Source organism: Pygocentrus nattereri, chromosome 13 (assembly GCF_015220715.1).
Source record: "Pygocentrus nattereri isolate fPygNat1 chromosome 13, fPygNat1.pri, whole genome shotgun sequence".
Lineage (NCBI taxonomy): Eukaryota > Metazoa > Chordata > Actinopteri > Characiformes > Serrasalmidae > Pygocentrus > Pygocentrus nattereri.
Window position 1 is genome coordinate 39,565,982 of NC_051223.1, and position 26,634 is coordinate 39,592,615.

General features: G+C 44.6%; 1 protein-coding gene across 1 annotated transcript in view; it reads right to left on the reverse strand.

Moving 5' to 3' along the window:
- The window catches only part of polr3a (polymerase (RNA) III (DNA directed) polypeptide A), a 67,018-nt gene that overhangs the window by 20,081 nt on the left and 20,303 nt on the right, over positions 1-26,634 (reverse strand). Inside the window, exons 17-22 of the mRNA XM_037544444.1 lie at positions 23,279-23,390; positions 15,911-16,029; positions 14,495-14,632; positions 11,482-11,652; positions 4,623-4,736; positions 1,758-1,844 (exon numbers count right to left, since the gene is read on the reverse strand). Of these exons, the coding sequence (XP_037400341.1) occupies positions 1,758-1,844; positions 4,623-4,736; positions 11,482-11,652; positions 14,495-14,632; positions 15,911-16,029; positions 23,279-23,390 (741 nt within the window). The remainder of the gene's footprint in view (positions 1-1,757; positions 1,845-4,622; positions 4,737-11,481; positions 11,653-14,494; positions 14,633-15,910; positions 16,030-23,278; positions 23,391-26,634) is intronic.

Genomic DNA, 26,634 nt, shown 5'->3' on the forward strand with positions numbered 1-26,634 from the left:
CGGGCATTTTTGAGAAAATTAAATAAAAAAAATTTTAAAAATTCACCGACTGGACAGCAGATGGACATGGCGCAAAAACTTCAAAGAGGCAGGAGCTGGATGACCGACTCGACGTGTGTCGCGTGACATGTTGAACAGTGGCGAAGCTGTGAAATCGGTTATAAAATCCCCTGAGAAATAAACCTTGTGTTGTTCAACATGAAGCCTATTTAATTTCGTTTTCCTCACACATGCAGTTACTCAGACACTCACTTCTCAAACGATGTTCATTTTTTGAGACACACTGTATTTTAAATCCTACGTTAAAAATAAACGTGAATAGAAAGTATCCTGGACCCAGTGTATCGCTCTGCCCTGAGGTTCATCACTGGAGATCCGTACAGAACTCACCACTGAGTTTTTACTGAACTGGGAAAATCTGCTTTTAGTCACAGCACCAGCTGGAATTCACTACAGGACACACTAAAACTCGGCTCACTGGCGTCACTCAGGCATTTTAAACTCTTAATATCGAACCATCTTCAGGCAGCCTGGACCTGTTTTATTTCATCTTATTTATTCTGAACTTCTATTTCTCGTTTTAGTTCTTCTCTTAGTTCTTTATTACTTTTTAACTTATTTTAATTAGTTTATTTTTTTTTATTAATCTCTTTTATTCTTCTGATCATTATCTCATCAATTAAACCTCAAGTTTTTATTTTTATCTTTTTTTCAGTTATTTTTAAATTTTGTTTTAATTTAAAATGATTAAATACAGATATTATTTTCTATGTCAATCCCTGTTTCTGTAAATGCTCGGCTACACTGAAAATGAGGGTTGCCCTCAATGTACTTCCGAGTCGAAATAAAGGTTGATTGACTGAAAATTTGGCGTGTTTATATGGGACGTGCAAACATTCATCCATCCATCCATTTTCTAAGCCGCTTCTCCGTCAGGGTCGCAGGGGGTGCTGGAGCCTATCCCAGCAGTCTTCGTTCATACACTGTACTTCAAAAATAATTTGGCATGTTGATGCTGCTATTTCTCTGGCCCTGTTACTTCCTGTCTCTCTTTCTGTATCTGGTTAGGTTACAGCCACTTCTCCTGGGACGTGATTGGCCGTTCCAGTTGGTGTCTGCTATAAAAGGGGTTTTGGGTTGGATTTGGACGGTGAGTGGTTCTGGATTCAGACGTGCATCGCTTCACTCCACTGGTAGACCAGCTCTGTTAGCAGTCCTACAGGCAGACGTGGGCCAGTCAATACTTTTGTACATTTTCCTACGTTCTTGTGAAATGAAGTGAGCCGGTAGTGGTGGCCTGCCTTTTTTATTTGACCTGCTGGATTTGTTTATGTTTTGAGTAGCGATTTCCTCTTTTTTCCTGGTAGATTTGTTAGTTAATATTTTTTCCGTTTGTTATTCTGGGCCTTGGGAATCCTGGAAGTTACATTCCCTTCTTGTCCTTTTGTCACATGTTTCATACCATCACTGTTGGCTGGCTAAGAATGATTTAAAGCACAGAGCGCTAAATAAATGAATAAATAAATAAATAAATAAATAAATAAAACTCTGTAACTGAGGTGTTTTTTCCTGTTATTTATTATTTAGCCATTTCTCTTCGTTCTGGTCTGGCAGTCTCGCTTTCTCTTTGTAGTGTCTCACCCTTAAGGAGACATAACCAGAGAACTTGCGGAGAATCAAACACCAGTGAAACAATCAAAAAGCTGAATTTTTTGTGAAAACACTTTTGTATGGGAATATGGTTGCGACGTGGTTACCTCTGTCGACCCGTTATCGTTTATGCCGTATTTATCTCTGGTCTTCTTGATTTTCTCCGAGACTCCACTGATGAACTTTTTAATCTCCTGAGGTTTAATAAAGAAAAGAGAGGGGAAAAATTAGTTAATCTGCACATCAGAGTGGAAACAAACTCCATGCTAAACGTGCCGTTATGAAACCACAGGTCAGTCAAAATCCACACAATCGGAACATTTCTTCTCCTGAACTTCCTGATGCTATTGGACTCCACACGTTTCCACCATTTCAATCACCGCTAACTCGCGCCAGTTCTTTCTCTGGCAGCCTCAACATCTCGTTAATCTGACCGTCAGCTGAAAAAAGGGTGCAATGTTCCAGCTCTGGACAGCTCCGAGATCCGGTCTGAGGATTTTGGGTGATAAAGACCAATTAAACAGAAGCATCAGAAAGGAGGAGAAATCAGAATCAGAAAGTCAGAAAAACATGAAAATGAAACATCCTGAAGAACATTCACCACTGAGAGAGAGAGGAGCGCGTCACCACAGGAGACCATTAACCACAGCAGATAAATTATTTATGTCAGGTAAAGAATTCTGGGAATCATTAGTCAGGGAACGAATATCATCAGCATAAAGCATTAGCTTATGTTCACTCCCACCACCACCCACTCCTCTGATGGCAGGGTTTGCTCTTATGGTCACCGCTAGGGGTTCCAGCGCAAACGTAAACAAGAGAGGCGACAAAGGGCATCCCTGTCGCGTTCCTCTAGAAAGATCAAAAAGAGGCGAAGTAAGTCCGTTTGTCAAAACTGACGCTTTAGAGTTGCTGTATATTACTTTTATCCATTTTGCAAAACCAGAACCAGACCTCACCAGGGCCGAGTGTAAGAATCCCCACTCGACCCTATCGAAGGCCTTCTCAGCATCAAGCGAGACAGCGGCACTGCATTAGAGGCATTTAACCACATTAAGTGCATGAGTCTTCTCAAATCATCAGTAGAAGACCTAGCCTTTATAAAGCCTCCTTGGTCTGTATGTATAATGTGTGGTAAGATTGTTTCCAATCTTAGGGCCGGTACCTCAGCCAATATCTTACTGTCTACATTGATGAGGCTGACTGGTCTAAAATTAGACGGATCTGTATGATCTTTTCTTAGGTATCAGAGAGATGAGTGATTCATTAAAGGATGGTGGAAGTGAGCCTCTATGAAAAGCCTCCTGAAACACATTTGTCAGTATTGGAGTAATTATATCAATATATTCTTTATAGTACTCCACCAGGAATGGATGCGTTTCCTGTGATTTCCCTGTATTCACGGCTAAAATGGCAGTTTTAACCTCTTCTTGGGTTACTGGTACATCAAGAAGAGCCGCCTGATCAGAAGATACATTTGGAACATTTATGTTTGAGAAAAAATCTCAGACCTCATTTAAAGCGACTGAGGTGCCCTTGAGCAAGACACCTAACCCCCAACTGCTCCCCGGGTGCTGTGGATAGGGCTGCCCACCGGTCCGGGCAAGTGTGTTCACTGCCCCCTAGTGTATATGTGGTGTTTCACTGCACGGATGGGTTAAATACAGAGGTGACATTTCCCCATTGTGGGACTAATAAGGGTCATTTAGTCTTAAACATGTCATGAATGGCCATCAGTGGACAAAATAAAATGCAGGAAAAGTGTGAGATGAAGTACTGAAAGCACGGTCTGGTTTCCAGCTGGTACTGACGTTTTTGGGTTTTGGTGTAATGAGTAGAGAGATTACTTTCTCCAGGAAGTAATGAGTAAAGTAATCCTACTGCAAATGTCACCTGTAATAAATTACACACTGCAACGCTGCACCTAACACAGCTTTCAGGTACAGGGCAAGATGTAATGGGTGTACAGTCTCTGCAGTGTTAGTACGACATGCTGAATAACCTGAGCACAGCCACACAAACACACAAACACACACACACACTCATGCACCTGCACACACACAGGCACACACACATGCTAAGCTGCTACCTTCATATACTTCTGAGAGCCAGTGTCAGTCAAAGCCTTCAAAACCAGAAAAATGAACAGTGATGAGGAACAGAGCCTTCATCATTAACACGGTCACTGATTTAACTGGACCTTCACCGGCCCTGCTGCTGCTCTGGTTCCGCCTCGGGCACGTCCGAGCGCAAGAAATAACGAATCCTCAGATTGTCTCTGAGTCGGTGCTCTGAGTGATGCTCACTCCACAAAAAAAAAACATTTTCTTTGCCGTTTTTTTTTTTTTTTTTTTTTACAATGCAGATTCAAACCTGCGGATGCGGAACGTAAATCAGATCTACTTCATTACTTATGCAAATATGTTTAGATAGCAGGCCTACAGTAAAGCCAAAACAATAAACGTTTAGGAGTTATCAGTCTCTGCCCGTTCTGAGACTTTTTTCTTTTATTTTTGAAGAGCGACTGAAGGAAAAAGGACACCGTCTGAAAGGGCGGACAGATCATGTGAACGTTATCTATTATGGCACAACAGCTTCAATGCTAAAGTGCTCCACTGCGAGCTTCAGTGGAGCAGCTTGTATGCGAGCTTGTGTAGATCTTTCATCTTTTCTTCTGTTTACTTAGTGTCTTTTGTCTTGTTTCTTCTGAAGACTGACTTCATTGTTCATCATCTCTGAGGAGGTCCATTTTCATACAGTCAACATCTACTGGATAAAGGTGTCTGATCTACATAGACTGGCCTGGATAAAAGGTGTCTGATCTACATGGAATCACCTGGAGAAAAGTTTGTTTGATCTACATGGACTGGCCTGGAGAAAGGTGTCTAATCTAAATGGACTCACCTGGAGAAAAGTTTGTTTGGTCTACATAGACTGGCCTGGATAAAGGTGTCTGATCTAAATGGACTCACCTGGAGAAAGGTGTCCCTGCAGCATGCAAAGTCACTCCTCTTCATGATGGAGTCTGCCGTCAGCACCAACTCATTCTTGCTCAGAGCAGGTTCCGTAGGACACGTGTAGACGGCCTGAGAGAGAGAGAGAGAGAGAGAGAGAGAGAGAGAGCGAGAGAGAGAGAGAGAGAGAGAGAGAGAGAGAGAGAGAGAGAGCGAGCGAGCGAGAGAGAGAGAGAGCGAGCGCGAGAGAGCGAGAGAGAGCGAAAGAGAGAGAGAGAGAGAGAGAGAGAGAGAGCGAGCGAGCGAGAGAGAGAGAGAGAGAGCGAGCGAGAGAGAGAGAGAGAGAGCGAGCGCGAGAGAGCGAGAGCGAGAGAGAGCGAAAGAGAAAGAGAGAGAGAGAGCGAGAGAGAGACAGCGAGAGAGAGAGCGAGAGCGAGAGAGAGCGAGAGAGAGAGAGCGAGAGAGAGAGAGAGCGAGAGAATGAGAGAGAGAGCGAGAGAGAGAGAGAGCAAGAGAGAGAATGAGAGAGAGAGAGAGAGAGAGAGAGAGAGAGAGAGAGAGAGAGCGAGCGCGAGAGAGCGAGAGAGAGCGAGAGAGAAAGAGAGAGAGACAGAGAGAGAGAGAGAGAGAGACAGAGAGAGAGAGAGAGAGAGAGAGAGAGACAGAGAGAGCGAGAGAGAGAGAAAGAGAGAGAGAGAGAGCGAGCGAGCGAGAGAGCGAGCACGAGAGAGCGAGAGCGAGCGAAAGAGAAAGAGAGAGAGAGAGAGACAGCGAGAGAGAGAGCGAGAGCGCGAGAGCGCGAGAGAGAGAGAGAGAGAGAGAGAGAATGAGAGAATGAGAGAATGAGAGAGAGAGCGAGAGAGCGAGAGAGCGAGAGAGCGAGAATGAGAGAGCGAGAGAGAGAGCGAGAGAGAGAGCGAGAGAGAGAGCGAGAGAGAGAGCGAGAGAGAGCGAGAGAATGAGAGAGAGAGAGCGCGAGAGAGAGAGCGAGAGAATGAGAGAGAGAGAGCGAGAGAGAGAGCGAGAGAGAGCGCGAGAGAGAGCGAGAGAGAGAGAGAGAGAGAGAGAGAGAGAGAGAGAGAGAGAGAGAGAGAGAGAGAGAGAGAGAGAGAGAGAGAGAGAGAAAGAGAGAGAGAGAGAGAGAGCGTAAGAGAAACTTCCAATAGTCTAGTTCTAACATTTAACTTTCATTCCTCTAATGAATTATGCAGCTGTGTAAGGGGGTCGTTCTCTGTTTGGGGTGGGAATTCATTTGAATAGATTTTTAAAACAATTTCTTTAATCACAAAACTAAATCGTTTTATGTTAATTAACATCCATCGTATCTGCAGAAAGGAGCTTCATTCCAAACATATTTTACAGTCACTGGTGTCGTATGAATACAGTGTAACACCAGTGGCGGTGAGTCCAGTGACATTCTGGGTAAAACTGATGATTCTGTAAACTGGCCGACTCGCTGACTTGTGCAAATTTTTAAAATCAGTAATAAAAATGATATATTTAGTAATATTTTGACAAAATTTTAATTACCCAGCCATACCCGTGGGCTGGAGGTTCAATCCCCAGTGCCGACAGTCCATAATTGAGATGTCCTTGAGCAAGACACCCAATTCCCAATTGCTCCCGGGCGCTGTGGATTGGGCTGCCCACCTCTCTGGGCAAGTGTGCTCACTGCCCCCTAGTGTGTGTGTATTCACTAGTGTGTATGTGGTGCTTCACTTCACAGATGGGGTAAATGCAGAGGTGGAATTTCCCCACTTGTGGGAATTAACATGCATCACTTAACTCACTTAACTTAATTAAAGCACAACACTGGTGACAGAAGTTCTGAGCTGCCTGATAAACAAAATTATTAATAAATGAATGAAATATAATGAGCGAGTCTGACTTCTCAGGTCTTGAGACGCCTCCTCTCTGATGAGCCTCGACCCAAAGAGGCAGTTTAACAGAGCTGAAAATACCATGTTAAAATCTAAAATAAGACTCCTGAGAACACCAAAGACCAAAACCTGAGAGAAATGTTAAAAGTAAATATGAATGTTTTCCTCTGACAAACCTCTTAAAATATTGTTTTATATTAAAACGGTTTCTCCAATGTTGAAAACCGGTTTTGTGTCTAGCTGTTTTACAGATGGAGACCAACTATGAAGCAGGATAAATCAAGAAAAGTGTCATTAGTCTTAGCTCAACTGTGTAAATGTACATACTGACTTTTAGAGCCGTTCCTGATATTTGAAGCTTCTTTTTAAGCCCTGCAGACCGAGCGACACGGTTAGAGAACCACCACATAAACACACCTTCAAGCTACACTTTTTTTCTGTCGACAATTTTCTCTTGAGCCCAAAAGCAAAGACTGAATTTCTGCATTCTGGGACTAATAAAGGATTATCTTATGACGTGTTTGGGGTCTGCCACACTTTTATCTACAAAAAGACAAAATTATAGGTCGAATTGAGGCTCTAATACGGCTGTGACATCCGTTAAAGACCAAGGTGTTTAATTAAAATTCAATAAAGGCCAATCAAAGAAAATTTCCTCAAGCGAAGGTCCAGAACATCATAACGTCTGACCTGCATCGTGACTGAGGGCCACATGCTGTTTACTGAAGTAGCCGAGCAGGAATATCAGCATCTTATACAGTTGACAGCTGAACATGCGATCAAATAAAGTCCAGTTCGGTCAGATTTCACCACCATTTACTGACCATCAGATCAAATAAAGTCCAGTTCGGTCAGATTTCACCAACATTTACTGACCATCAGATCAAATAAAGTCCAGTTCGGTCAGATTTCACCAACATTTACTGACCATCAGATCAAATAAAGTCCAGTTCGGTCAGATTTCACCAACATTTACTGACCATCAGATCAAATAAAGTCCAGTTCGGTCAGATTTCACCAACATTTACTGACCATCAGATCAAATAAAGTCCAGTTCGGTCAGATTTCACCAACATTTACTGAACATCAGATCAAATAAAGTCCAGTTCGGTCAGATTTCACCAACATTTACTGAACATCAGATCAAATAAAGTCCAGTTCGGTCAGATTTCACCAACATTTACTGAACATCAGATCAAATAAATTCCAGTTCGGTCAGATTTCACCAACATTTACTGAACATCAGATCAAATAAATTCCAGTTCGGTCAGATTTCACCAACATTTACTGAACATCAGATCAAATAAAGTCCAGTTCGGTCAGATTTCAACAACATTTACTGAACATCAGATCAAATAAAGTCCAGTTTGGTCAGATTTCAACAACATTCACTGAACATCAGATCAAATAAAGTCCAGTTCGGTCAGATTTCACCAACATTTACTGAACATCGAATCAAATAAAGCCCAGTTCGGTCAGATTTCACCAACATTTACTGAACATCAGATCAAATAAAGTCCAGTTCGGTCAGATTTCACCAACATTTACTGAACATCAGATCAAATAAAGTCCAGTTTGGTCAGATTTCAGCAACATTTACTGTCAGTTTCCTCTTTTTAGATCACGTCATGTGGAATAACTTCCCTCTGACTCACTTTCTTCTCTGACTGCTGTTTCTCTCCTCCCCTGTGTGGCGTCGCTCGAGTCTCAGAGCTCATCCTAACGCACAGATCTGATTGGTTGAGCAGCATCACTGTGATATTTACAGCACATGCGATTGGCCTGTGAGCTTCCAGGGCTGCTAATGCTACCGTAAAGGCTAGAAAAGTGCCCATTAAAACAGGACCATCCCATCCAAATTAAATAATTCTACTTAGTTTATCACTTACAGGTCCAGGTCCACATAGGACAGCGTCTGGGTCCGGACTCGTCCACCCATTAGTGACCTCTGGTTTAAGCTATGCTGACATTCTTGAGTCCATGTTTATAGATAACGGAGTTTCATACAGAGTCAAAACTCAAAGCCTACCCATGATTACTACACAACTCCACATGCTTTTTATCTCGTGGCCTCAAAAACCTAAGAAATAAACTAAATGTGTCTTGGTAGATTGATTACATTTGGGGCAAAGGGGTATGTAAATTACATTTCTCACTGACGAGGCCCAACAAATGACCCCTGGGTCCTTTTTATGAATTCAGAGCGGAAGCTTCCTGTTAAGTGCATCACTAAAACTCAGACACCCAGTCATTTATTGTCCGAGCACGTTCCGTACTCAAAATCAAGCTCAGTCAGTGATGCAAGATAAGCAGCGGCGACACCGCACTCTAATCAGATACACCCCACCTGCCAAGCCACTATCCCCCAGTTCCAGCCAGTCAGGCATGTTTAACATGGAGATGAGTGGGGAACTACAAACAGTGACAGTTGGAGGTAGATCATTTCACACCCCGTCCTGGAGAAGACGCGATTACATCGTCATTAAAGACCGAAGTGTCAAAACTAATGCAAACAAAGTTCAAATGATCTGGCAGGTCCATTAAACTCTGACGACGCCAAGTCCCAAACAGCTCAGTGGGAGCCACGATCAGGAGTCCTTCAGCCAAAAGAGTGGCGCTGAAGTTTCCAAAACACTCAGCTCTGGGTTCAGGATTCACTGCAAAGGCAAAAGCATCCAGAAAAGCTTTCTAAGCAGTGCATTTAGAAAATTTCGACATTTTCTGATGGAGTGATGAAGCACCATCATATTTTTATGATGACCTGGCATGACGGACTGAACACTTCAGGCTCTCTGGAGCAATGAAGCTCCAGTAAACCCCTCCGTGATAGGCTGGAATGATGATGCTCCACTGAACACCTTTGGGATGAGAATGAGTGATGAAGCTCTACCCACCACTTTCGGAAGGATTTGTAGTGATAAACATCCTATTAAACTCCTCTGGGATGAGCAGGAGCGACGAACATTAACAGCTCTGAAACGAGCTGGAATGTTGAAGCTCAACCGAACTGCCTTGAGGCGTCGCAGCATCAAATACTTTGGGATGAGCTGAACCAATGAAGTGCCATTAAATACCTTTGAGACAAACCGTCAAACTGAACCACTAAAAGGGTCATATTAAAACAATAAATAAATTAAACATAAAAACGGTAAAACTTTGCTGTGACGCGAACCGGCCTTTGTTTACTAAAAAACATCTACAGCAATTTACACATACATACATCCACACATCACTGCTGTCATAAGAAAACCCCATCTCTCCATTTGTGTCGCTTTTCAGTTTGACATCATTTGAAAATACCTGTTGATCTTTACATTGTATGTAAATTTCATGATGAATGGACCAAAAAAAATGACCCAAAATTACTTGGGAAAAACTTTAACTTACATTAAAAGTAAAGCAGGTTTTTTCCCTCTCCTGTAAAGTTTAATCATTTTGGAGATAAAGTTTTCTTCTGCCAACAGCGAGATACATAAAATATATATCTATCTATCTAATGTCCATATTTTTATATTATTCATATCTAACACACACACACACACACACACACACATATACACATACACACACATACACACACAGACCCAGTTTTCTACTTCAGAACATACGTTGATTCCCAAAGAAAACATTGCAGCACAAAAATCTGGCACATTTACTCACTGTAATAAAACATCTCATTAAAAGATCCCTGTTGTGGGATTAAAGCGGGATTTTTATACCCCTCTAATCTCCATTTGTTAGTACCTATATTAGCATTTTGAGTGAGCGCCCTCTTTATATGAGTCTCCATTGAGTATGTCCCCTAATCAAAGATAAGACTTAATCTGTTTCCAGAAACCAGCCAAAAGGAGATCAGTCAGTCCCTCTTACTCCGGGAAAAGCAGACGTAAGCAGAACTCCAGCCGGCTGCGGACACTGGAGTCACCTCCAGCACTCTGTATAGAGCAGTGTGGTTAAACAGAACTGGGGAAAATTTATTCTGTTGTTACTGTTGTCGTATTCGCGGCATTAGTGCAGCACTAGTGCAGAGATGTGAGTATGGAGGCTTATAGAGGGGCATTATGCACTCCCTGCCGACACAGGTGCTCACCTGCGTACACAGTTTGTATAACCTCCATAGAAAAGCGCTGACCAATAGAATGGGATGCTCTGGAGAAGCCACCTGTGAGCCTAAGGTCACCACGGCCAATGCCAAGCGTGGGCTAGAGGGGGATATAAAGCTCCCCCAGCACTGGGCTGTGAGGCAGTGGAAGAGTGTTCTCTGGAGTGCTGGAGGTCCATTGAGGACCTCTGGGATGAGTTGGAGTGATCCAGAACTGACCATCCAACATCTGTACCTGACCTCACTAATGCTCAATCAAATCCTCACAGCAGCAAAAGGGGATAAACATCCTATTTCTGGAAGTTCTCATTGCAGGGTGACGCTGAATCCACTAAAGTAATAGCAAACTGGGGACCTTCCGGTCAGAAGGCTGGCTGATGATTGCAAATGTTATCACTTTTAAAAGTAGTCCAAGCAGAAACGCACCCAGGACAGGGCAACGGCCCCCACACTGCACTTTCAGACTAACCGGAAATTTTGGGAAAACCACAAACCTGGCAACCCTGCATGATGGAGAAAGAGCTTGTGAATGAAACGACGCTTTTGGGGAAAAAAGTAGTATTTCTGGTTGTCGTAGCAACCCTCTAGTTTCTCTATAGCAGCCGTTTTCTGTTCTGTGAGGCTTCACTGCTGCTTCATTAGCTGGATCGTCACGCAAGTTTTCATAGAAGCTACACATGATGGCCCATTCCTGTGCTACGTCACACGTTAAGCCTACAGCGCTGCATCATCTGTCGACTCAAGTATTTCATTATTGAGAAACAACTATTCCCTATAAATTGGCCTTAATCCCATTCGAATAGGGCTCCAAACAAGACCAGTGAAGATGCTGGAGAAGCTGAACGAGGCTGTGTGTGTGTGTGTGTGTAAGCTGGACATGTGTGTGTGTACGCACTCTGATGTTGTCCAACACCCTCTTGAACTCCAGTGGCTCATCTTTGCCCTCCATGGCTGCGGGGTCGAGGCCGTCTCCTCCGTAGATGAACTGGATGATGTCTCCAGTGGAGCTGCGGACGGTGAGGTCATACTGAGAGCACAGATCCTCCAGAGACTTCACCAGACGCCTCTGCAAGAGAGAGAGAGAGAGAGAGAGAGAGAGAGAGAGAGAGAGAGAGAGAGAGAGAGAGAGAGAGAGAGAGAGAGAGAGAGAGAGAGAGAGAACGAGAGAGAACGAGAGAGAGAGAGAGAACGAGAGACAGAGAGAGAGAGAGAACGAGAGAGAGAACGAGAGAGAGAGAGAACGAGAGAGAGAACGAGAGAGAGAGAGAACGAGAGAGAGAACGAGAGAGAGAACGAGAGAGAGAACGAGAGAGAGAGAGAGAGAACGAGAGAGAGAGAACGAGAGAGAGAACGAGAGAGAGAGAACGAGAGAGAGAGAACGAGAGAGAGAACGAGAGAGAGAGAGAGAGAGAGAGAGAGAGAGAGAGAGAGAACGAGAGAGAGAGAGAGAGAGAGAGAGAGAGAGAACGAGAGAGAGAGAACGAGAGAGAGAACGAGAGAGAGAGAGAGAGAGAACGAGAGAGAGAGAGAGAGAGAGAGAGAGAGAGAGAGAGAGAGAGAGAGAGAGAGAACGAGAGAGAGAGAGAGAGAGAGAGAGAACGAGAGAACGAGAGAGAGAACGAGAGAGAGAACGAGAGAGAGAGAACGAGAGAGAGAGAACGAGAGAGAGAGAGAGAGAGAGAGAACGAGAGAACGAGAGAGAGAGAGAGAGAGAGAGAGAGAGAGAGAGAGAGAACGAGAGAGAACGAGAGAGAGAACGAGAGAGAGAGAACGAGAGAGAGAACGAGAGAGAGAGAGAGAGAGAGAACGAGAGAGAGAGAGAACGAGAGAGAGAGAGAACGAGAGAGAGAGAGAGAGAGAACGAGAGAGAGAGAGAGAGAGAGAACGAGAGAACGAGAGAGAGAACGAGAGAGAGAACGAGAGAGAGAGAACGAGAGAGAGAGAACGAGAGAGAGAGAGAGAGAGAGAGAACGAGAGAACGAGAGAGAGAGAGAGAGAGAGAGAACGAGAGAGAGAGAGAGAGAGAGAGAGAGAGAGAGAGAGAACGAGAGAGAGAGAACGAGAGATAGAGAGAGAGAGAGAGAGAGAACGAGAGAGAGAGAACGAGAGAGAGAGAGAGAACGAGAGAGAGAGAGAACGAGAGAGAGAGAGAGAGAGAGAGAGAGAGAGAACGAGAGAGAGAGAGAGAACGAGAGAGAGAGAGAGAGAGAGAGAGAGAGAGAGAGAGAGAGAGAGAGAGAGAGAACGAGAGAGAGAGAGAGAGAGAGAGAGAGAGAGAGAGAGAGAGAGAGAGAGAGAGAGAGAGAGAGAGAGACAGACAGACAGACAGACATTTAGAGAATTATACACAGAGAATCTGTAACACAACATGAATAAAACAACATTGTGATTGTGCTGCTAGACACGACGTTGGTGATGCGCCTTTATGATAATACAATATTTGTGGGAACTTCAGCGGATTTCATTAATTCATTCATTCTTGCAGTAAAGAAACTTCAACAGGAGAAAAACTTTACATGAAGAGGCCATTAATAAAAATAAAGATCCATGAAAATCACTGCAGTCGTATCAAAAAACATGAACCAACTTAAGGCTATACATATATATATATATGTGTGTGTGTGTGTGTGTGTGTGAGAATGTGGTCATCGACCAATACAGACCTCCTTATCTCCTTATATATATGGTCGGTGACCACATTCACACTAACGGTTTATCCTTGTTTCTTATTACCCTACCCCTCGTTTTCGAGCGTCACTCTAACCCCTTGTTCCTGAGCTACAGGGCAGTGGTTGAGATCTTCCTCTGAAATGAGACCCTCTAATAAAAGAGCATCACTTCATTAACAGCTGCTAGCGCCGCTCTGTAGGCGACCCTGCCCGTCTGCAGGGACAGCAGAGGAGGGGAAAGTTCAGCTCCTCACTGCTGGGCTTTAGTTACATTTAGGGATCAGACGCCTTCAAAGAGGGGGGCAATTATTTATTATCACCCTCCCTAATTCTTCAGTGATGTGAAGCTGAAGTCAGAGATTCTCCAGATTCTTGAGAATTTTCCCGTTCCACCTTAAAAGGAGCAGCAGTTACAGTCTGGAGCTTCAGGCTTCATAACTGCTGGACTATTTAAGGTGGAATGGAGCCACTGAGACATCAGCATGCTATTAGAGATTTTTACGCTTGTTATGAAGAAAAACGACCAGAATTCACTGAAACCACATTAAAACTAAGAAAATACAGTGATTATCGTAATTTATTAACGGAGTAAATTTTCTTTGGTCTCTCAGTTATTTGGCCGTTTTTTCTGTTTTCTCTGTTTGGAGTCTCTGAAAAACCTCCGTTTGGAGGGGTCATGCAGCCCCAACGCTTCGCCCCTCTATCTCAACGAGAATCGGGACCCCCGACCCCTAGACGAGAACACACAACACAGAGGGCTAAGGGCTCAGTGGTAGGGGAGAGGGGTGAAATGGGACTGGGCCATTCTAACTCTAGTTTTACTCTGCGTCACTCATTACTTAACTTTAAGGTGACCAGTTCCCTTTGTTGTTATTTTTATTTATTTATTATTTTTTTTAAAGTTAATTCAATTATATTAAAAGAAATAACAATAACACAATAAGCAGGGCATCTGTTTAATCATTCCCAGACCTCTCCTTGAGGAACTGTATTTATCGTCCAGGAGAAAAGGGGAAGTAAGTGAAAGATGGATGGATGGATAGATAGATGGATGGACGGACAGACTGATAGATACATAGCTGGGCAGATGGACATAGAGAGACAGAAAAGTGAACGTGAAAGATGGAGAGAGCACACAAAGGAGATAAACAGTTGAGATTTTGTCTTGATGTGGCCGAAAGCCTGGTGTGTGTGTGTGTGTGTGTGTGTGTGTGTGTGTGTGTGTGTGTGTGTGTGTACCTGCATGTATCCGGTCTCTGCCGTTTTGACGGCTGTGTCCACCAGCCCCTCTCTGCCGGCCATAGTGTGGAAGAAAAACTCAGTGGGAGTCAAACCGGAATAAAAACTGTCTGCTACAAAACCTTTAGCAGCAGGAAGCTGGAACACACACACACAATTCAGCATTACTGTACTTGTAAGTACTTCCATTCACATCTGTATGACCAACATCAATAGCAGCAACCAAAGGAACCTCTTACGACTCTTAAGATTTACCCAGAATGCTGTATTTGTTGTGAAAACATCACGTTTGTATTGTGAGGACGAGCAAAACATCATTTCTACATAATGCTTCAATCATGTTGGGTCCTCACAAAGTGCTAAAAACACACCCACACACACACAGACTTGCTGAGACACAGAAAGTGACAGTTATACAGACCGTAGCTCATCTGTGGATGTTTGTGTTGGGTTGTCCTTTAGTCCTTCATCAGCGGTCAGTTTCTGACCACAGAGGCATTTTTGGATGGATATTTTTGGGTGGATGGTCCACTCTAAACTTAGCAGTGACACCATCGAGTCTGAAACACTGATACCAGCTCCACACTCACTGCCATGTCAGTGTCACTGCTGTGCTGAACCTGCAGCCCTGTGATCAGAAACTGACCACCGATGAACGGAGTAGAGGGGCAGATAGACTGTACAGCAACAGATGGACTACAGTCTGTTACTGTACACCTACACAGTGGAGCTGTAAGTGATAAGATAAGATAAGTGATTAAGTGCTACTTTTTTGATCCCACAAACGGGGAAACTTCACCTCCGCATTTAACCCATCCGTGAAGTGAAACTCCACATACACACTAGGGGGCAGTGAGCACACTTGCCCGGAGCGGTGGGCAGCCCTATCCACGGCGCCCGGGGAGCAGTTGGGGGTTAGGTGACTGAGGACACCTCAGTCATGGACTGTCGGCCCTGGGGATTGAACCGGCAACCTTCCGGTCACAGGGCCAGATCCCTAACCTCCAGCCCACGACTGCCCCTGTAAGGCAGGCGTTTCTAATAAAGTGACCAATTAGTGGAAGTACAACAAACAGTACAACAAGTTTTGCTAGTCTGTTGCTATGGCGTCTCAGGTAGTTGCTAAGGTGCTGCTAGTGCATTGCTATGGTATCCCAGGTGACTGCTAAGGTACTGCTAGGCTATCAATATTGTATCCCAGGTAGTGGCTAAGGTGTTGCTAGGCTGTTGCTATGGCATCCCAGGTAGTTGTTAAGGTGTTGCTAGGCTGTTGCTATAGTATCTCCGACTCAGTCTTCAGAAAGCTGAGCTTTCCCCATTCAGTCATTCCTTGTATGAATATCAAACTTCATAGAAATCTGCGCCACGCTCTTCCTTACCGCCGCAGAACTCACTGTATCGCGTGTGCGTTCTTACCTTAGAGTGCTTCTCGAAGTGCGGCAGCGAGCGGTTCTCAAAACCGTCCGGAACACGAGAACCGCTGATGGCCTGCTGACCCACACACGCGATCATCTGAGAAATATTAATGAAGGAACCTAGAGAGAGAGAGAGAGAGAGAGAGAGAGAGAGAGAGAGAGAGAGAGAGAGAGAGAGATACACAGCGAAAGAGAGAGAGATACACAGCGAGAAAGAGAGAGAGAGATACACAGCGAGAGAGAGAGAGAGAGAGAGAGAGAGAGAGAGAGAGAGAGAGAGATACAGCGCGAGAGAGAGATACAGCGCGAGAGAGATAGAGAGCGCGAGAGAGATAGAGAGCGCGAGAGAGATAGAGAGCGCGAGAGAGAGATACAGTGCGCGAGAGAGAGATACAGTGCGCGAGAGAGAGATACAGTGCGCGAGAGAGAGATACAGAGCGCGAGAGAGAGAGAGAGAGAGAGAGAGCGCGAGAGAGATACAGCGTGAGAGATACAGCGAGAGAGAGAGAGAGAGAGATACAGCGAGAGAGAGAGAGATACAGAGAGAGAGAGAGAGAGAGATACAGAGAGAGAGAGAGAGAGAGAGAGAGAGAGAGAGAGATACAGAGAGAGAGAGAGAGAGAGAGAGAGAGAGAGAGAGAGAGAGAGAGAGAGAGAGAAAGAAAGAAAGAAAGAAAGAAAGAGAGAGAGAGAGAGAGAGAGCGCGAGATACAGAGAGAGAGAATCAGAATAATTAATTATAGTTAATATATCGCTGACCCAACACGTCCTGGTCAGTTGCAGGAAGACAAATGAGCAGCACAGAGAATAAAGGACAGAATAAAAACAGCGAGAGAATAACGAACAGAGCCAGACGGGACGAGGTGTTCCGGAGCGGGAGCAGGCCGTGGTCTGACTCTCAAGCCCATCAGCCATTTGGACTGGGAACAGATGCAGGACACTATCTGGCCACTCCAGAAAACACTGTTACCATGGAAACGCATGTGTCTCAGGGCCGGGATGGTCAATGCGGGTTTGTCTGTGACTGCGTGGGCACAGAAGCTGTCAAAAACTTCGGAGCCCTAATTAAAAAGTTTTCGTTTATTTTTACGGTTTTATTTAGTTTTTCGTTCAAATCCAAAATATTATATATAATCACAAAGTATGTCATCTCCATACGTCTGCTTCAGCCCAACATTCACTAGGCACTGCAGAGCGCATCAGATGACCTCTACATTATTTATTTAACATATACTGACCACTGTTCAGCAATTACACTTTATTTGGAGTGATTTCAGACCCTCATTCTACTACAGATCATACAGCAATCAGGCCTAACGTTCTGACCACCTCCTCGTTTCTACTCTCACTGTCCACTTTATCAGCTCCACTTACTGTATAGCTGGTCTCTGTAGTTCTACAGTTACAGACTGTAGTCCATCTGTTTCTCTGATACTGTGTTACCCTGTTCTTCAGTGGTCAGGACCCCCATGGACCCTCACAGAGCAGGTACTGTTTGGGTGGTGGGTCATTCTCAGCACTGCAGTAACACTGACGTGGTGGTGGTGGTGTGTTAGTGTGTGTTGTGCTGGTACGAGTGGATCAGACACAGCGTCCTGTGGGCAGCGTCCTGTGGGCAGCGTCCTGTGACACTGATTGAATAGAATTAACAACCATTTGTCTCTGTGTTTTGCACAGTGTGAAATCAGACCTCTGCATTTAACCCATCTGTGCAGTGGAACACCTGTATACATGCACACTAGTGAACACACACACTAGGGGGCAGTGAGCACACTTTGCCCGGAGCAGTGGGCAGCCTTATCCACGGCGCCCGCGGAGCAATTGGGGGTTAGGTGCCTTTATCAAGGCCACTTCAGTCACGGACTGACAGCCAAGGGGATCAAACCGGCGACCTTCCGGTCACAAGGCTGGTTCCCTAAACTCCAGCCCATGACTGCCCTGTGGATCGACAAGGTAGGAGTGTCTAATAGAGTGGACAGTGAGTGGACACCGTGTTTAAAATCTCCAGCAGCACTGCTGTGTCTGATCCACTCAGACCAGCGCAACACACACTAACACACCACCACCACGTCAGTGTTACTGCAGTGCTGAGAATGACCCACCACCCAAATAGTACCCTGCTCTGTGAGGGTCCTGACCACTGAAGAACAGGGTAAAATGGGGCCAACAAAGCATGCTATGGACTTCCAGCTTCTTTCATGGCGTTGCTAGGCTGTTGCTATGGTAGCCCAGGTGGTTGCTATTGTGCTGCTAGGTTGTTGCTTTGCTATCGCTGTTTCAAGAAGTTTAACATCCCTATTCATCCAGAGAGAGCGAGAGAGCGAGAGAGCGAGAGCGAGAGAGCGAATAAAGAAGCAACACCTGTAAGGCTTCTCACACACCCAGGTGCAGAAACGGCTCGTCACAGGGTGGATAATTATAGAGGTGAAGATTCATCACAGTATTAATATCACAGTGTATTAACAGAATATTCAGAGACTCAGACTCAGAGTCAGAGCTGAGAGAGACTTCAAACATTCCTCCTCATAAAACCTGTGTGTTTGGAGGTAAATGCATAAATTATTCTAATATGCTCGACCTGTACAACCTCACAGCCTCACAGCCGTCAAGGAATTAGAATAATAATAGCTTGCATAAATTAATAATTCAATACATAAATTAATAAATGATCAGAGTTTAATTAGTTACTTCTTATGACTCGGCTTGGATGTGTGCTTAACTGACTCGTGACTCAGAGCTGTACATATCTGACTCACAATTCGGACTCGCGCCTCAGACCCGCGCCTAACCGACTCGCGCCTAACCGAGTCGCGCCTCAGACCCGCGCCTAACCGACTCGCGCCTAACCGAGTCGCGCCTCAGACCCGCGCCTAACCGACTCGCGCCTAACCGAGTCGCGCCTCAGACCCGCGCCTAACCGACTCGCGCCTAACCGAGTCGCGCCTCAGACCCGCGCCTAACCGAGTCGCGCCTCAGACCCGCGCCTAACCGACTCGCGCCTAACCGAGTCGCGCCTCAGACCCGCGCCTAACCGAGTCGCGCCTCAGACCCGCGCCTAACCGAGTCGCGCCTCAGACCCGCGCCTAACCGACTCGCGCCTCAGACCCGCGCCTAACCGACTCGCGCCTCAGACCCGCGCCTAACCGACTCGCGCCTCAGACCCGCGCCTAACCGACTCGCGCCTCAGACCCGCGCCTAACCGATTCGCAACTCACACCTGCACATAACTGACTCACAATTCAGACTCACACTTAACTGACTCGCAATTCGGACTCACACTTAACTGACTCGCAATTCAAAGTCGTGCTAAACTGACTCGCAATGCAGACTCGCGCTTAACTGACCTCACGACTTAGACCCGCACATAACTGATCATATAAACTCTGACTCTGATTTCTTTCCGATTCCTCAGTCTGCGCATGTGTGAAAACAGACGCAGCAGAACTCTTTTGAAGCGTCACTGAAAGAAAACGCATCCTCACGAAATAAAGCTTTTAAACATTCTTCACCTTCTAGATGACGCACGTTCATATTTTCATTGGCTGGTTGTAAAGCAGAAATCTGATTACTGCCTGACTCACGTAGACCCAGAGTTTCCCCGTTAACTGACCACTCAAGCGCACGTAAACACGATCTGATAACTGCAGTTTATTAAGTGCACATAAACAGATTATTAAGTGCATGTAAACACACTCACTTTCACACATTTTACACAAAGGAATAATAATAATCATCAATAATAATCAATGTTCTAAGCACGTTTACAGGTTACTAGTTCAGGACAGAGAGGCTGTGGAGAAAGCTGTGCTGTAAATGTAATCTGCAGTGCTTTAGCTGAATGACTGGGCTGCTCACTCATCAGGAGTGACTCAGAGGAGAAAAACATGTTTATCTCGTCCACCTGGTGGGAATGTGCTTCTATAATAATAATAATAAAAGAGAAGCAGAGGATGAATAATAATTTAGCAGAACATCAGTCATAAATAATAACAACAACCATTTTTATTTATACTGAACTTTTCATAGCACTAGCAGCTCAAAGTGCTTTGTAGTCAAGTGATAAAGTTCAACAGTAACGGAAGAAACTAAGTATTCAATTCAAATCATAAAAACGACGAAAGATCAAATTAAAAAGATAAACAAAGAAAAGCCGCAGAGTTTTACTGAAGCTCCGAGTTCAAGAGCTGCGATTTCAGATGTTTCTTAAAACTGAGCTCTGAGCTCGACTGTCTAATAAAAGCTGAACTGAGCTCCACAGTGTAGAAGCAGAAGAACTGAAAGAGCCTCTCCTCGTTTTCTCTGTTTTACTGAAGGTGTTTGCAGAAGGTCAAACAGACAGACATCCAGGAGCTTTAAGGTGATTTAGAGCTTTAAAAACCAGCGGCAGAGCTTTAAAATCTCTAACTGCGTTTCATCAGCATTGGTCTACAAATGTTTCCTAAGGACATCACAGAGAGGTAACACATACAAAGAGAACACCAAAAGCCCTAAAGCGAAACCTTGTGGGACTCCGCAAGTCCATATGCATCTCCTAGTGGAAGCATTCCCTTTATTAGTACACCCTACTCCAGATGATTTTATATTGAGATCAGACGCACCTCAATTTAGGCGATTTAGATCAGACGCACCTCAATTCAGGCGAGAGCATTTAGATCAGACGCACCCTAATTCAGGCGAGAGCATTTAGATCAGACGCACCCTAATTCAGGAGAGAGCATTTAGATCAGACGCACCTCAATTCAGGAGAGAGCATTTAGATCAGACGCACCACAATTCAGGCGAGACCATTAAGATCAGACGCACCTCAATTCAGGCGAGACCATTAAGATCAGACGCACCTCTATTCAGGCGAGACCATTTAGATGAGACGCACCTCAATTCAGGCGAGACCATTTAGATCAGACGCACCTCAATTCAGGCGAGACCATTTAGATCAGACGCACCTCAATTCAGGCGAGACCATTTAGATCAGACGCACCTCAATTCAGGCGAGACCATTTAGATCAGACGCACCACAATTCAGGCGAGACCATTTAGATCAGACGCACCCTAATTCAGGCGAGACCATTTAGATCAGACGCACCTCAATTCAGGCGAGACCATTTAGATCAGACGCACCTCAATTCAGGCGAGACCATTTAGATCAGACGCACCTCAATTCAGGCGAGACCATTTAGATCAGACGCACCTCAATTCAGGCGAGACCATTTAGATCAGACGCACCTCAATTCAGGCGAGACCATTTAGATCAGACGCACCACAATTCAGGCGAGAGCATTTAGTTAAGACGCACCACAATTCAGGCGAGAGCATTTAGTTAAGACGCACCACAATTCAGGCGAGAGCATTTAGTTAAGACGCACCTCAATTCAGGCGAGAGCATTTAGATCAGACGCACCTCAATTCAGGCGAGACCATTTAGATCAGACGCACCACAATTCAGGCGAGACCATTTAGATCAGACGCACCACAATTCAGGCGAGAGCATTTAGTTAAGACGCACCACAATTCAGGCGAGAGCATTTAGTTAAGACGCACCACAATTCAGGCGAGAGCATTTAGATCAGACGCACCTCAATTCAGGCGAGAGCATTTAGATCAGACGCACCTCAATTCAGGCGAGACCATTTAGATCAGACGCACCACAATTCAGGCGAGACCATTTAGATCAGACGCACCACAATTCAGGCGAGAGCATTTAGTTAAGACGCACCACAATTCAGGCGAGAGCATTTAGTTAAGACGCACCACAATTCAGGCGAGAGCATTTAGATCAGACGCACCTCAATTCAGGCGAGAGCATTTAGTTAAGACGCACCACAATTCAGGCGAGAGCATTTAGATCAGACGCACCTCAATTCAGGCGAGAGCATTTAGATCAGACGCACCTCAATTCAGGCGAGAGCATTTAGATCAGACGCACCTCAATTCAGGCGAGAGCATTTAGATCAGACGCACCTCAATTCAGGCGAGACCATTAAGATCAGACGCACCTCAATTCAGGCGAGACCACTTAGATGAGACGCACCTCAATTCAGGCGAGAGCATTTAGATCAGACGCACCTCAATTCAGGCGAGAGCATTTAGATCAGACGCACCTCAATTCAGGCGAGACCATTAAGATCAGACGCACCACAATTCAGGCGAGACCATTTAGATCAGACGCACCACAATTCAGGCGAGACCATTTAGATCAGACGCACCCTAATTCAGGCGAGACCATTTAGATCAGACGCACCCTAATTCAGGCGAGACCATTTAGATCAGACGCACCTCAATTCAGGCGAGACCACTTAGATGAGACGCACCTCAATTCAGGCGAGACCACTTAGATGAGACGCACCTCAATTCAGGCGAGACCACTTAGATGAGACGCACCTCAATTCAGGCGAGACCATTTAGATCAGACGCACCTCAATTCAGGCGAGACCATTTAGATCAGACGCACCACAATTCAGGCGAGACCATTTAGATCAGACGCACCTCAATTCAGGCGAGACCATTTAGATCAGACGCACCTCAATTCAGGCGAGACCATTTAGATCAGACGCACCTCAATTCAGGCGAGACCATTTAGATCAGACGCACCACAATTCAGGCGAGACCATTTAGATCAGACGCACCACAATTCAGGCGAGACCATTTAGATCAGACGCACCACAATTCAGGCGAGACCATTTAGATCAGACGCACCACAATTCAGGCGAGACCATTTAGATCAGACGCACCACAATTCAGGCGAGACCATTTAGATCAGACGCACCTCAATTCAGGCGAGACCATTTAGATCAGACGCACCACAATTCAGGCGAGACCATTTAGATCAGACGCACCACAATTCAGGCGAGACCATTTAGATCAGACGCACCTCAATTCAGGCGAGACCATTTAGATCAGACGCACCTCAATTCAGGCGAGACCATTTAGATCAGACGCACCACAATTTAGGTGAGACCATTTAGATCAGACGCACCACAATTTAGGTGAGACCATTTAGATCAGACGCACCTCAATTCAGGCGAGACCATTTAGATCAGACGCACCACAATTTAGGTGAGACCATTTAGATGAGAACATCCTTAATTCAAGTGAAACCGTTGAGATGAGACAAACCTTAATTTAGGAGAGACCATTTAGATTTAGATCAGACGCACCGTCTCCAGCTGATTCCATTTAGATTAGATGCACCTTTTTCAGGTCAAACCACATTGGTATTCCGGTGGGACCATTTATAACAGATATAACTTGCTTTCCTTGAAGATTTAGATCAGGACACCCTACTGCAGGTTTAACTTTCCTATCTGAATGTATGAAGAATATGAAGTTAAAGAGCCGAGCAGAGTTTTAGAACTGAGGATCAGTGAAGTACCTTTAGATCCGCAGAGGGCCATGATGAGTGGGCTGTTACTCTTATCCAGCTCCCGCAAACAGGCGCTGCCAGCGTGGTCTCTGATCACCGACAGCTCCTTCAGGATCAGCGCCTGCAAACAAGCACACAGCAGCTCAGTAACGTATGAAAAGCTCCTGATTCAGCGCTGCTGGCTGCCTGCGGTGGGTGACAGATGTTGGTGTTGATGAAGCGAACTCAGCTCTGCTCTGATTAAAGCTGCTCTGCATTCTGCTCCATCATTAGCCTTCATTACAGCCTCGTTACACACTGCAGGAGCTGCTCACACTACGCTTCAAAACTCACTGCTCAAAAGGCGTCACAGGCCGAATTTACAGTCCACTGAGCCAGCAAGGTCACCAACATGACAAGCATCCAAAGACCAAAGAAGTGCCTGTGGAGTGTTCGTCCTTACAGGAGCAGAGAGCTTATAAAACCACCCTACCAGGTCATTTATTGGTGGACTTGTAGAAGGTAATTAGTAAACAAAATGGTTCGATATAAATCATTTGGTCACAAAACCAAACATATGGACAAAACACTAAAGTATTGGGACAGCTGTCCTACTCAGGTGTTTCATTCAGGGTCACTGCTGCAGGTGCATAAAATAAAGCGCCTAGTCAAGCCTTTAAACACATGAGTGAAAGAACAGACCTAAAAAAATTCACTGAACTCAAGCCTGGTGCTCTAATAGGACAACAGCGTTGCAGCAAGTCAGTTTGTGAACTTTCTTCCCTCCTAGAAATTCCACCATCAGCTCTGAGTGGTATTATTGAAGAGTGGAAGTGCTTAGGAACCACAGCAACTTGGCCACAAAGTGTCAGACCACGTAACGCTACAGAGCAGGTCCCAGAGCGCTGAGAAGCATAGAGCATAAAAGTCTCCAACGCTTTGCTGATCAATAACTGCAGAGTTCAAACCTCCTCTGGCATCAACATCAGCGCAGAAACGGAGCGCCAGGAGCTTCATGGCTGAGCAGCTGCACGCAAGCCTTACATCAAGCGCAATGCCAAGCGTCGGCTGGAGTGGAGTAAAGTGGCATCACTGGACTCTGGACCAGTGGAAACATTTTCTGTGGAGTGACCAATCAGCTTCTCTATCCGTCAGTCTGACAGACGAGGCTGGGTTTGGCGAATGCCAGGAGAACCTTACCTGCCTGACTGCACTGTGCCAGCTGTAAGGTTTGGTGGAGGAGGGATAATGATATGGGCTGTTTTTCAGGGTTTGATCTAGAACCCTTAGTTCCAGTGAAGGTAAAGCTTGACCTTCAGCACCAAGACATTTTGGTCAATTGTAGCTTCCAACTTTGTGGGAACAGTTTGGGGAAGAACCTTCCCTGTTCCAGCATGACTCAGTCCCAGTGCACAAAGCAGCCCCATAAAGACCTGATTGGGTGAGTTTGGTGTGAAAGAACAAGACTGACCCTCACAGAGCCCTGACCTCAACCCCATCACACACCTTTGGGGTGATTTAGAATGGAGATTGTGAGCCAGACCCTCTCGTCCAACATCAGTGTCTGACCTCCCTAATGCTCTTCTGGATGAATGGACAGAAACTCGCACAGACACTCTCCAAAATCTTGTAGGAAGCTTCCCAGAAGAGTGGAAGCTGTTAGAGCTGCTAAAGGGGGTGGGGGTGGGATCAGCTCCCGATTAGTGCCTATGGATTTAGAATGGATCCATAAAAGCGCCTCTAGGTGTCCCTGTACTTTTGTCCATATAGTGTCTGTGTCCCTAGCCTTTACAGGTAAATTACACTTTGTTAGGGTTTCATAGTTTTTTTTTAATATTTTAAAATTAAAAAATTGTTTTTTTAATGATTACACCTTCTTGAGCCTCAATTTAGCAAAATTGGTTTTGAAATCAATCACATAGAATTCCAAGCACCACAGAAGTGCTCGAGTTGTAAGTATTGTTTTCTTAGGAAGTCCAGTAAGAAGATCATTACAGTGATCAACTCTGCTTGTAACAAGTTTCTCTGCATCACTCAGAGAGAAAAGACTGAACTTCAGTGAATCTCACATGATAAAAAGCTGCTTTAGTGACTTTACATGCAGATAAAACAGAGCTCAGAGTCTAAGATCACACCCAGGTTTCGTACCTCAGGTTTGGCATATAAAAGCTAAAGAACCAAGTTTCTCATAAAGCCTTTTCTCTGCGTTTTAGGACTAAAGATCAGTATTATCCGTTTTTTTTGTGAATAACTGTAAAGAATTTTGCGACATCCACTGAGAAATATCTGACCCACAGCTGATTAGTCTGTCTGCAGCGTCTTGATCATCAGAAGGCATGGAAATGTATAACTCCGTGTCGTCAGCAGTTTTGAAAATTGATGTACTCTTTCTTAACGACATCACATCAAGAGGCAAAATGTACAAAGAGGAAAGCAAAGGCCCTAAAACTGAACCTTGAGGGACTCCACAACCTGAGAGGTGACCCAGTGTTCAAGCCACTGTATTAGAACCTTGTGGTCCACAGTACCAAAAGCTGCACTAAGGTCCAAAAAGACCAGAACAGAAGGATTTTGTGCATCAGCCTAACATGAACCAATGCTGTGTCAGTACTAAGGTTAGAACGAAAACCTGACTGAGACTTTGTATACGACTTTGATTTTAGATGCACATTTAATTCTCTGAAAACAAATTTTTGCTAAGATTTTACTTTTTTTAATCAACTGTTTATTGGGTTTTACATTATTTGCCATAATATAAAAAAATACAGGAATATACAAAAATACAGAGTCTGGGGTAACAGTATAATACACACAGTAAAATAAAATTAAAATAAAATTTGTGTCTCTTAATATAGAAAGTATAAACACTATTTTTCTTCCAGTGCTGAGTCTGAACAGAGAAGGGACAAAACATAATAGGATGTTCAGTTGTACAGACGAGCACCTAGAAAGAACTTCAGTTGGCCTTTCCAGATACAGTTGTAAAGGGGACCAAATTCTGATAAATCTTTCTGAAGATTTTACTTTTAAAAAGGAAGGTTTGACAGTGATCTTACCTTAAAATGATAAACGACCATGTACTTTACTGGACAGGTTTAGTTATTTTCTACAAAAGTTGTGTATTTTTAAACTGTTGTTTATGGCCTGTGCGTTTTACTCAGTGCTTCCATTAAGTATCAATGATAACGTTTGATTTTATGCCAAATGTAACAATTTACTCTTTCTTAATTAGCTTTGGGAGATCTTTGATCTTGGTGTTTCACTGCATCACTTGTGTTACTGTGTTTTTTCTGTCCTGTTAAATACAGAAGTGTCACATTTGACATGATTTTTTTTATATTAATTGACTTTTGCTACATTCAAAAGTTCCGATTTAAGACATCATC